Source organism: Mustela nigripes, chromosome 6 (assembly GCF_022355385.1).
Source record: "Mustela nigripes isolate SB6536 chromosome 6, MUSNIG.SB6536, whole genome shotgun sequence".
Taxonomy (NCBI): domain Eukaryota; kingdom Metazoa; phylum Chordata; class Mammalia; order Carnivora; family Mustelidae; genus Mustela; species Mustela nigripes.
In genome coordinates this window covers 24,046,704-24,059,523 of record NC_081562.1, presented here as the reverse complement: position 1 = coordinate 24,059,523, position 12,820 = coordinate 24,046,704, and the positions used below count along the sequence as shown (strand labels likewise).

The 12,820-nt window shown below is 34.8% G+C and overlaps 1 protein-coding gene across 1 annotated transcript in view; it reads left to right on the top strand.

The window, feature by feature from the left end:
• The window catches only part of CFAP54 (cilia and flagella associated protein 54), a 302,579-nt gene that overhangs the window by 90,020 nt on the left and 199,739 nt on the right, over positions 1-12,820 (top strand). Inside the window, exons 20-22 of the mRNA XM_059402309.1 lie at positions 990-1,166; positions 4,814-4,906; positions 5,173-5,358. Coding sequence (XP_059258292.1) covers positions 990-1,166; positions 4,814-4,906; positions 5,173-5,358 — 456 coding nt within the window. The remainder of the gene's footprint in view (positions 1-989; positions 1,167-4,813; positions 4,907-5,172; positions 5,359-12,820) is intronic.

The following is a 12,820-nucleotide window of genomic DNA, read 5'->3' as shown; positions in this document are numbered from 1 at the left end:
ACTTGTATATGTGTGCATGTATGTTTCCTTCTGGTGTTATAGCTAAGAAACCATTGCCTAACCCAAAGTTATGAAAATTTACTTGTATGTTTCCTTTTAAAAATTTTATAATTTTAGCTCTTATATTTAGGTCTGTAATTCATTTTTAGTTAATATTTGTATGTAGTGTGAGGTAAAGGTACAACTTTATTACTTTTGCATGTGGACATCTAATTGTTTTAGTATCATCTGTTGGAAAGGCTATTTTTTTCTCTATTACCATTTAATTTTAATCTTTATATGGATTTCTGCTGTGGAGCTCAATTAAAGAGTCTTTGCCTTTTAATTTGAAAGACAAGTTTAACCCATTTACATGCTTTATTATTTTGGATATATTTGACTTTCTTTGGTAGTATTCAGATCTTCTGACTTCTATGTTTTTTGTTTTGTGTTTTGTCCTTCAGTATGTTACTTTTTAAAATATAGATTGCCTTTCTTTCAGGTTTACAGAATAACTGTTTCTATTTCTAGTTGCTGATAATAAGAAACTTTCAATAATATTCATTTCATAAATCACATATACCGGTAGTCTTATTACTTGAGAGTCACATTTCAAGTTGCATTAAGGGTAGATGTACAGTTCTTTAGTATAAATGTAGATGATCATGCTATGAATTTTTACAGACAGTGAAATATGATGGTAAATATTCAGAGGGTTTGATATGAAAATGAAATGTCTAATATTAATATATTATAATGATGATGAACATATTAGGTGTATAAATATGATTCCATTGCCTTATTTAATTTATAGCTGTTTTTTACTTAGTCTTATTTAGTAGCTATTTTTTACTTTTATAAAATCATTTGAAACTTGCAGTATGTGTAACACTGAGGCTCAGAAGTTTACATATAGCAAGGTAATGTTGTTTAACATTACCAGAATTCTACAAATATAAATGCAGTTCAAATCCTGAAATGTATTTTTCTGTGTTCACACTTTATTATAGGAAGCATATTCTTTAATTGAGAAGACTGAAGCAGAACAAAATACCCTATATTCATATCAAAACTATGTGGAAAGTTCGAAAAGAAAGAAAAGCAGAATTCCTCCTCCACCTATCCTGCTATCCCGAACTTACTGTTCTGTGACATTGAAACCTGCTCCATTTATTTCAGATGTTAAGGTATTTTTCCCATTTTATGATCTTTATTTCAGGCAAAGCAACATAAGTACTTCTATGATTATCATGATTGATATTTTTCTTGCTCTTAGGACTTTTATTAGTCTTATTAATAAATACTTTTATTGGGATTAATATTGGGATATCCCAATATCCCAATATCCCAATATTATATAATATTGGGGTATTAACATTGGGATTAATATTGTAATGTCTTAACTGTACTTAATTTCTTCACAACCTTTCCCTCTTTGTGCTATTTTCCTTTATGGTCTATATAGCTTTCCTATATTCCTATACCCAACTATATAGTTTGGTCACCATGGCATAGTCCTATGCTGATATCCTAGTGTGTTCAAGATAGAGAAGTTCTCAGATGTACTGGAATGAGGCATTTGAAGACCACAGAAGTTACTTCCAGAGCCAATGATGGAGATAATGAAATTTTCAGATAGCGAATTTGGATGTTCTTCCCAGAGTTCTTCCAAGTAAATGGGGATTCTTTTAATGTAAACAAATGACAGTTCCAACCATATTATAAGTTATTAATCTTTATGTATTTATTGAAGAATGAACTCTTTTTTCCTTCCCCAGTGCCTTGGAACTTGGCCTACATGTGTCTCTAACTTGAGATTTAGTGTCCTCACAAGCGTTCTGCCTGATTCATATTTTAAATATTAAATTTCCTCTTTTGGTTGAACAATAACATGCTCTTTGATGTAGTATAAAAAAGTTTTATCTTTGTCTTTAGGATATTCTGCTCAAACTTCTATCAACTTGGTATCGTGAAAAGGGTGGCTTTTTAAAATTCCAGTTCCGCCACTTACTAGCAGTATGACTTTAGAAAATCTAAATATAGGTTTTTGAGGTGGTGGTGGTATTATTTTTTTTTGTAAAATATGTTAACTGTGAAAATTAGATGAGATAATAGATAATATTCCTGGCATTTTGGTTGATCTCCCTACATATCTTATATTAAACGTGTAGTAAAGTTTGCTTAAAACAGTGATGCTATAGAGTGTGATTACATTATTAGATTTTTTATCCATAAGTTTTGTCCTGTGAACATTACTGAATATCTCTTATCTGTCCAGCTCTGTGTGAGGTAATTGAGATAAAAAAATAATCACAAAGCTTGATTCCATTCTTGGAGGAGCTGCAGACTAATGGGATATAGACATCAGTGAGAAGTAATACCATCTTTATAATGTTTTATATTTGGGGAAATATACCCATTCATCTTATACCAAACTGTGCTCTCATAGATGCATTATTGCAATTGCTGGCATTTTTAAAGTTCAACTATAGATTTGCTTGGATCTGGTTAAGGAATGCTAATTTTTTGATTTTGGAAGCTCAGTATGGAAATAAGACTGGATGCCTTACCAAGTTCTTTGTTCTTATTCAAATGTTTTGATTTATTTACCAGATCTCCTTCCTTCCTTTCTTTCCTTCTTTTTTTCTTCCTTCCTCCCTTCCTTCCTTCCTTCCTTTTTTAAAAAATTTTAAATTAGTGATTAGTTTATCTCATTTCATAATGCTTAGAAATAGGAAGATACAAGTATTCCATATCTGACTTATAGTTGTAGGACCCATCACTTAGCACATTATATGAAGTTTGTATATATTATGCATTAGTAGAGTTGTGTGCTTCAGGAAATTATTACCTTCTGTTACATGCTCCTCAGCACTAGATGGTGCTGTGGGCTTAAATAAGCTTCTGGTTAGAGGGTTCAGCCATCTTTTGTTTTATCAGAAGCTCTTGTTAAATCATTTGTTTTGTTAAAAATCTGTTTTAATAGTTGAAAATGCTGATGTTATTAATAAACTTTTACTTCTAAAGTTAGGAGTGATTTGTTCATGGTGTCTTTACTCTTATGTAGATTCTAATTACACATTGCTCCTTATAGTTACACAAACTAAGATGTCTTCATTTGTGGAATAAAATAGAAGCATAAATCCTGCTTCTAAAAATGCTTTTAGAGAGAATTTTACCCTTCAAATTCTGGTTTATATAGGGAGCTTAACTTAGAGAAAATAATAGTTTAAGTCATATAGTACAATCTTTCTGCCTTTTCCCCCCCTCTATGTAAAATGTTACTCTTTTTGCATGGATAGTTTTTAAATTTCTTCTGAAATTTATCTAATTTAAAATTTTAACTTTCTTCTGAAATTTATCTAATCCCCCCCCCCCCTCTTGGCTTCCTTTCGAGTTCCTTCAGTGCTATGTCTCTGTCCTTGGAGTTCTACCTTTGTCAAGTGCTCCTTAATTACCCGAGCAATTTTCTTTATAACACAAAGGTTTGGACACCTGTTCCAGAGACTCTAATTCATTGAAACTAGGCAGGCTTGGGTATATGTAATTTTTTAAAAAATGGCTGGTTCTTTAAAAACTGCGTTTTAAAAGTTGACTCTGCACAGTCAGGGTTGAGAACTAGTTGTGCAGACAAGACACTATTAGGATTTTTCTGTTGACTTGGAGAAAGAAATAGCTAAGCTAAGCTATAAGAGGCAGTCGCTTCTTAGAAACAATTACTTTTTCCCTTCTTTCCAGTTTTCCTTATCATTTAGGTGTTGAGATGTTGGTAGGTGGAGCCTCTAGGGAAAAGAGAATGAGACAATGATGACAACCCACTCAACCCCAACCTCAGGACAGTATGGCTCCTTTATAATGTTATTCTCTAGGTATCAACTTGCTCCCTTTCCCCTTACAGTGAGACAGTTCATTCCAGTGAGGAATCTCCATTATTTTGACATCTTGGGCAGAAGAACCATTTCTAACCATTTAATTAAGTTACAAGTTTGATTGTTCCTGTAGAATTTGCATTTTGCTTTTGGTTTCTATAGTTAAGAATTATCAAATATTATGCTTCTATCTGATCTTAGGTAAGTTGTTAAACATTTCTGTGTCTCCATTTCCTGTAAAGCAACAATCTCATTTCATAGGGATATTGCAAATATTAGAAAATCTATATAAATTTCCCACCAACACATAGCACGTAGAAACTGCTCAGTTAATGGTAGTTAAAATAATAAAAAATGAAGAATTGTCTTTGTAGTTCCAGGTAAATGAGCTGTATATTTGTCTTTACTTTTGTGAGATTAAATCTAAGTGTATTTGTAAAGTTAGATTCCATGTTTTTAAATTTATTTTGTTTAAATTCAATTAGCCAACATATAGTACATCATTAGTTAGATTCTGTGTTTTAAAACTTGAATAATTGTATTTGTATTTGGAAAAGTATTTTTTAAAAAAGATTTTATTTATTTATTTGACAGAGAGAGATCACAAGTAGGCAGAGAGACAGGCAGAGAGAGAGAGGAGGAAGCTTGGCAGAGAGCCCAATGCAGGACTTGATCCCAGGACTCTGAGATCATGACCTGAGCGGAAGGCAGAGGCTTAACCCACTGAGCCACCCAGGCACCCTGGAAAAGTATTTCTTTTGCTACATATTTTCTGTTTTTTAAGTTTTTAAATTCTAGTTAGTCGATATACAGTGTAATGTTAGTTTCAGGTGTACAATGTAGTGATTCAGTGCCTCCATGCAACATCCGGTGCTCATCAGAGCAAGTGCCACATCTTGATAAAAGAAACTGAATGCCCTTGTTAAATAAACTAGAAACGATGGGTTCATCTCTCTCCTCGGCAGGTCTCCTGGTACTGCATTTTGGGCTGCAAAGCAGAAGGGAGCTATGGAAAAGTTAGGCTAAACAATAATCATCTCCCAAACTCAGGAGAAGCGGTATGTCAAATTTAAAAAACCTCTAAATGTCAGGAAATCTTACCAAAAGTCTCCTTAATGACAACTGAGTGTTTTTTTTTAACCTTCTTCTAATGTTATTATTTCAGTGAATTTTTCTAATTTCAGTTTAAATCATAACAGTAAATACAAAGGTGTTACTTTATTTTATTTACTTTTTACATATAAGAATTATTTAATTAGATTTTTAAAAAGTCACATTCCTTCAGTTTTCTATACATAAACTTGAAATATGTTTTTATTAACAGATACCAGCTGATGGTAAAAGCATTTTTGAAGTGAAAGGTTTAGAAACCAATGAAAAATATGTCTTTGCAATTGCTGCTTATTCTTCTAATGGGAAGCTTATTGGCGATGCTATTGGGGAGACAACTAAACCGATTCTGGTTTATCCACCTCTTTCTGCTGTTACTGCTCGGATGTTCTTGACACAGGTAGAAGAGATTTCTGCTAATTTTTTCCTCTATGTTTTTTTCTGTTAAGCTGTTACTAAGTAATTTCTAATGGGAAAAAAATCACAGTGGATATTCTAAAGCTTGTAATATGTATTTCCACTACTGCAGTTTAGTCTCATAAAAATAGTTATCATTCCTTCTCTTTATAATGGGATTGATTTTTTTTTATTACAAATGTGTCCAGGAAAAAAATGCTATTGTAAAAATTTAATTTTAATTTTAATTTTAAATTTAATTTTAGAAATTTAGGAAGTGCTGAAATACACAAAGATGAAAATACAGTAATTTTTTTTAAAGATTTTTTATTTGTTTATTTGACAGACAGAGATTACAAGTAGACAGAGAGGCAGGCAGAGAGAGAGAGAAGCAGGCTCCCTGCTGAGCAGAGAGCCCGATGCGGGAATCGATCCCAGGACCCTGGGATCATGACCTGAGCCAAAGGCTGCGGCTTAACCCACTGAGCCAAACAGGCGCCCCCACAAAGAAGAAAATAAATGTTACCTATTTATCTTGTCATCTGGAGTAGCACTTCTTTTTTTTTTTTTTTAAGATTTTTATTTATTTATTTGACAGAAATCACAAGAAGGCAGAGAGGCCTACAGAGAGAGAGAGAGAGAGAGAGGAGAAGCAGGCTCCCGTGGAGCAGAGAGCCTAATGTGGGGCTCGATTTCAGGACCCTGGGATCATGACCCAAGCTGAAGGCAGAGGCTCTAACCCACTGAGCCACCCAGGTGCCCCTGGAGTAGCACTTCTTAACTTGGGGCAATTTTGGCCCCAAAGGGACATTTGTCAATGTCTAGAGACATTTTTGGTTGTCATAACCTGAAAGGGTGCTTCTGGCATCTAGTGGGTAGAGGTCAGGGATGCTGAAAAGCACCCTACAATGCAGACAACAACCCTCCATAACAAAGAATGATTAGGCCAAAATGTCAGTAATGCCAAGATTGGGAAGCCCTGATCCAGAGCTATCTTTTCATTTGTGTGCGTGTGCCTGTATGTGTATATAAGTTTATACACATACATATATATGTGTGTATATATATACACACATATATATGTGTATATATATATATATACTTATATACACATACATTTTAAGTATATATATATGTATATATATACTTATATACACATACATTTTAAATATACATATGTATATATATGTGTTTGAATTTATGTATAATATATAATCTAATCATGGTATATATATTATTTTGTATCTTGATATGTCATTTAATATATAATTGACATTTTTTCATTCCAGTAAGTATTCTTCCACAGTGTAATTTTTAACAGCTACATCTTCTAAAGGTATTGCCTCTTTTAATGATACTGCTTCTTATAGATAGATTGTAGTTTACTTAGTAATCTTTACTGATAGGCATTTCATTATTTTCCAGTCTTTTGCTATTAAAAGCAAAGCTGTGATGTACATCTGAGTATATGCATCTCTGTCTGCATCCGTGATTACTTTTTTGGGGGAAAGATTTATAGAAGTGAAATTTCTGAGTTACTAAAGATACACAGACATGAGTTCAAGTTCCAGCTGCTCACACTAGCCATGTGATATTGAGCAAGTAACTTTCATCTATGAAGTAGAAAGAGTAATAGTAGCTACCTCCCAGAGGTATTATGAGTATTAAATGGAATTATGGGTGGCAGATGTTTAACCAGTGCACTTGTCACACAGTAGGTACTTAATAAATATTGTTAGTGTTTTCAGTTATGAATATATTCATGAATTAACATTTTTGCTGAAATAATTGCCTGTCTTAAAACATATCACCAGTGAATAGGACTCTAGGAAGGGTGACTCATTGACCTAGGTCTAAAGAATCTTAATTTTAAGCCTATTGTGGGCTCTAGAGATAATGGCCATTTTAAATTTTATCACATTTCTATTGTGCTATTATTTTTCTTTTAATGGTTGATTAGAATAATAAGCTAAGATCTTAGTGATATTTTATATTATCATATTTTTCACAGAAAATTAAATTGAGAGAATTGCTAGGATTTGTCTAGCATTGGTTTAGCATGTCATATTGGCTCATGGTTTTCTGATGTTTTTATTTCTTTGGAATCTAATATATTCCCTAATTTTCAGTGATGGAGTTATTTCAAAGTGAGGAATCGAATATTTTATCAAGGCCTAATTTTTCTCCAGGGAGGTTTGACTTTTGGGTTTCATTTGGCAGAACTTTCATTGAAAAGTTAATAAAACGAAGTCCAAGCTATTCTGCTGGAATAATGAGAAGTGTCATAAAGTAATGGCCAATGTTTCATTATTGATACTATATTTGCAGTACTGTATTCATTTGTGACAGTATATGAGCATTCTCATAATGTTAAGTGACTGAAGCAAAATTTTCTTACTTAGTAAACTTAGCAAAACTTAATTTACAGCTCAAGTTTCAGCTTTTAAGTTATAGCAAGAAAATGTACCTTTCCTTTGGAACTGCAATATGTTTTTCATGAGAGTGGTTAGTTTTTAGTTTCAGGGTAATTCAGTTCTTTAAAAAATATCATATGGGGTGCCTGGTGGCTCAGACAGTTGAGCACCTGGCTCTTGGTTTTAGCTCAGGTCACGATTGGGCTCTTGGGATTGAGCCTGGTGTTGGGCTCCTTGCTCAGCGGGTAGTCTGCTTGTCCTTCTCCGTCTGCCTCTGCTCCTCATCTTGCTCTCTCTCTCTCTCTCAAATAAATAAATAAATCTTTTTAAAAATACTATCGTATGTATTTTATGCTAAGGAATAGAGACATTTCACTAAATACCTATGATTAACTTGGCTTGGAATCTTAGGTTGGACTTTCAACTCAAAGTTATTCTATAGCCATTAATAAAGTCAGTTGGATTTTAAAGTCAGTTGGATTGTCATTAGGTTTCCTCTTAATGTAGAAAGCTACTAATTTAGATTATCTGGAAAGTTGTTTGAGGAACCATTATGAATGATATATTTTCTAATTTTTCCCTCTTTATAGCTTCATTTGTTTTTATTTTTCCCTATTAGGTCAGGAGTATCTAGATAATGTAATATAGAAACCTATGAGCAGGATTTTAAGATTTTAGGCAAATTACTTGATCTCAATTTTCCTATCTTTAAAATGGATAGAAGACCCAATGTCATATACTGCTGGGTTATTGAACTACTTAGTCAAATAGGGAATGGACACAGTGGCTTATTGAGAAAAAAAAGGGAGATATCATTTAATTAAAAAACACTATGTGTCATATATTTAAAGATTCATTATTATGTTTATTACAATAACTCAATGAGATGTTATTATTACCTTTATAGTGGAGGAAACTGAAATGAATTTAATCCTTCTCCTGCCATTTTATTTGAGAAAGATTGTCTCGGGGAGGTCATGTAATTAAGTAACCCATGGTTGCTTGGGTAGCAGATGGTAAGCCTGACACTTGAACCAGCTCATACCTTTCTACTGCTTTGTCTCAGTTCAAGGAATTCATGTATTCAACTTCTAACATGGACCAAGTTCTTTTAGAGCCTATGTCACTGCCATCTCTTCTCTGCCTGGGTTGGTGCTGCTCAGTGGGTCTTGATGATCACTATTGGCAGTAGAGTTTGATACTGGGACATGAATGCTTTGACAGTCATAGCAGGGGTGGCAAGGAGAATGAAATTCATCCTTTTTCCCCCCACTTTATATATGAATAATTCACTGAAACTTTTTGATAAGTAGAGGTTGGCCTTTTGTCTATGACCAAATTAAAAGCAATAAATCTACCAGGTAAAAGATAGTCATCCCATTTTTAAAGCTCTTTAAGAAGTCTCAACTCTTCTCTTTACTCTCATCCTCTAACTGAATATTGCTACTCTCTCTACTCATGTGTTTATTGATGAATTATTTCTTGTTTATTTTGTGCTAGGCTCTCTGCTAGATCTCATCTCTTCTTCCTTGGAACTTTTTTATCAATCTCATTACCACAACAATAACCTATATTTAGGTAATTTTGACTTATGGTTTCAGTTAGGACTCTGATTCCAAGTTAAGGGCACCAACCCAGCTTGAGGGAATGTAGTTAGGCTCTGGGAAAACTGTGCACTCCAGGCGACTGTAGGTCTCATACCTTTGGTTCTCTTTATACATCGGCTTCTTTTTCTCCTTCTAAAGACTGACTTTCCTTACTTCTCCATCTCTGAAGGAAAAATGGAAGCTCCTGCATTTTTATATACCTCCATTTCAGATATAAACAGGGACTGCCTGGCTGGCTCCTAATCTGGATTCTAGATTCCTAGGAAAGAGATTCTGAATGGCCCGCCAAATAAAATGATTCTGACGTCTTTTTTGATGTTTGATCACTGAGTTGTTTTTAAACCTCACCCTTCTTTTTTCCTTTGGTTCCATACACAGGCAGGCTGATAGGAGGGCTGTGAGCTCACCTTTGATGCAGACAAGAAATTTGAATCTCCCAGGTGGCAGAACTTTCCCTATTCCTATCCTTCCCCACCTCCAGCCACTAATCAAGGCCCAGTCCATTCCTTCCCAGGCCTACTTGTGCCTGCCTAACACTTCCTGGGAGCCCTTTGTGTGAGTAATAAATTTTCTTTCAAATTCTCCTGGTACATGTAGTGCCTTTAACCTCAACAGCAGAACCACACTTTGGGTGGCTTGCTTTGCAGAAGGGGCTATAAAACACCCAGTTTGAGTCAGGCACTTACCCTGGGGCAGTCAACTGTGCTACAGTAGAATTGTTGAGTGTCCTCTTCTGTGGGTAGAGGAGAAATTACCAGGAAAAGAGGGTTTTAAAATTTATTTAAAGCTATTATTGTGCGCTTACTCTCTACTATGCATTGCTCCAGGCTAGTGATTCTAAACCTTGAATGTGTGTCTTGGAGTGCTGGTTGAACACATTATTGTGTCCTACCATCAGAGTTATTGATTCACTGGATCTGCAGTAGGACCTGGAATTTTACATTTCCAGCAAGCTCCTAGGTGATGTTGATGTTGACGGTCCAGGGACCGTACTTTGAGAACCACTGTTATTAACAAAGTGAACAAAATGCCGTGATAAAAGATTTGTAATAAACAACAAACATAGTAAATAAGTAAATTATCTAGTATGTTACAAGGTAAGTTCTATGCAAGGAAGAAGTGGAGTATGGTCAAAGGAATTAGAAGTATAAGGTGAGGGAATGGAAGGTAAATCAGAGTATTAGATTGGGTGATCAAGGAAGTCATCTAGAAGGTGAGATTTGAGGGGCGCCTGGGTGGCTCAGTTGTTAAGCATCTGCCTCCCGCTCAGATCATGATCCGGGGGTCCTGGGATCAAGTCCCACATTGGGTTCCTTGCTCAGCAGGGAATCTACTTCTCCCTCTGCCTGCTGCTCCCCCCTCCGCTTGTGTGCTCTCTCTGTCTCTCTCAAATAAAGAAATGAATAAATCTAGAAGGTGAGATTTGAGCAGAGACTTAAAGGATGGTCTCTGGAGGCAGAGCATCTGCAGAAGGTGCTAAGGCAAAAGCCCTGTGGTTTTCAGAAGTGTACCAGCTATGTCTGATAAACAACAAGGAGGCCAATGTAGCTGGAGCAGAGAGACACCCATGGAGAGTAAAATAATTGGTCAGGGAGGTAAAATATAAGTAGGCTGGTCAGGATGCTGATCATGACAAGTGTGGAAATTTGGAAGCCACAAGAAGGTCATGTATCAAGAGGAGGTCTCTATTGTACTAACTTATTTCATTAGTCTTCTAGTGCTTTCTCATTTTAACCTCACCCCCTTTAAAATTTATTCTACCCATTACTACCAGGTCACCATCTTATATCATGGCACTGCTCTGCTAACCTGCAAAAACTCATGAATTTACAAACCTTAGTTTAATCATGGCATCTTTTCTTGTTTTACCATGTCCACTGATTGAATAAATAACATTGTTTTTAGAAAGATATGGTTTAAAAGGAAAGAACATTCAATTATAATTTCACCCAACTCACACATCATTTGTTATTAATTTCCACATTAAGTGTTAGAATTATGAGGTGTCTTAGTGACCACTTAGTCCGACTTCTTCATTTAACCAATGCAGCCAGAGAAGTGACCTCATCTACCACTCTAAATCTTGGCTCTACTCTTCTTACTGAATATCAGGCTCTGTACAAATTATTTAACTTCTTAGTGCCTCAGGTTTCTCATCTGAAAAATAGGGATCGTAATAGAGCTCACCTCATAAAACTGTAGTGAGGAGTTAATACAATAATGCATGTAGAGTGCTTGGACCAGTACCTGATGTCTTTAAATACTTCGACCTGATTTTCAAGGCCTTCTGAAATCATATCTCATTTTACCTGTCCATCATTTTCCTGCTTTTCCTCAAATTCTGATCTGTCTTGCTAGTCTCTCCTAAATGCATTATGGTGATTTTCACTATTGGACCCTTTTCAGATTCTCTCTAAACAGTGCCCATCTGAACCTTATTCCTGCCTGAGGTTTCAACTCAAGCCCTGACTCCTTTTTGCAGCCTTCATTTCTCCTTTTCTCAGCCTCCACAATTATTATGTTATTCTTTGTAGTTTTTCTGGTAATTTCATGTGTTTTATGTCTGTAACTTGATTAGAGTTTAATGGAGTATAAGGTCATTTTAAGCTTTGAAGAACCTATCCTTACAGTGCTTAGCACAGAGTAGAAACTTCATAAAACCTTACTGGTTGGTTGGTTATGAGTGTGGAGCTGGCAGATTTAAAAAGTTCTGGTCCTGTAAGTTATTCCCTTGAGTGGAATATATTCTAGCAACATGTCATTTACATACTTAATTTAATGAATTTATTTATACTTTATCTTCTACCTGCTTCCATTAAGGATTTGAAGCAGCACATAACTCACATGGTGAGATTTCATATTGTCGTACATATTTGAATAGAATGATTTTAGGGAATATCTGTAAAGAAATATATTCTACCAAAAGAAATAGATAAGTTGTTGATTTCTCTTCTCTCAAGCTTCTCTTTTGCCAGTGAAATCAGTTATTTTGCCTAATGTTGAGTATGTTGAATTAAAAATATCATGGTCTCTTGGAAGCATCTCTGTTTTATTTTTCACTCTTTTTAGCTGTGAGCCCTTTGTTGCACAAAAGCTCTGAAAGTATCAGTCTGAACCAGAAAAGAATGAAGTATATTTCATATTTTGGGTTTGGGAAATCTGATTGTTTCTCTTGGAACAGATTGTTCATTATAACAGTGTGTCTAATAAATGGAGTGCACTGCCGAGATAGATGGAAATGAAATTAATTTGGCTCAGATGTGATCTTTGTTTTGCTTATGAGAATTTGAAACATCCTTACAGAGTTTCAGATTTCCATGCAATTTAGAAATAAAAGAGATTTCAAAATATGTCTGCCTCCCTTGCCAGTGGCCATTGATACCTTACTGTGGTCCTGTAGATCAAAAGAGCAAATGTTAACAACTGTGTATAAAATTAATGTGTG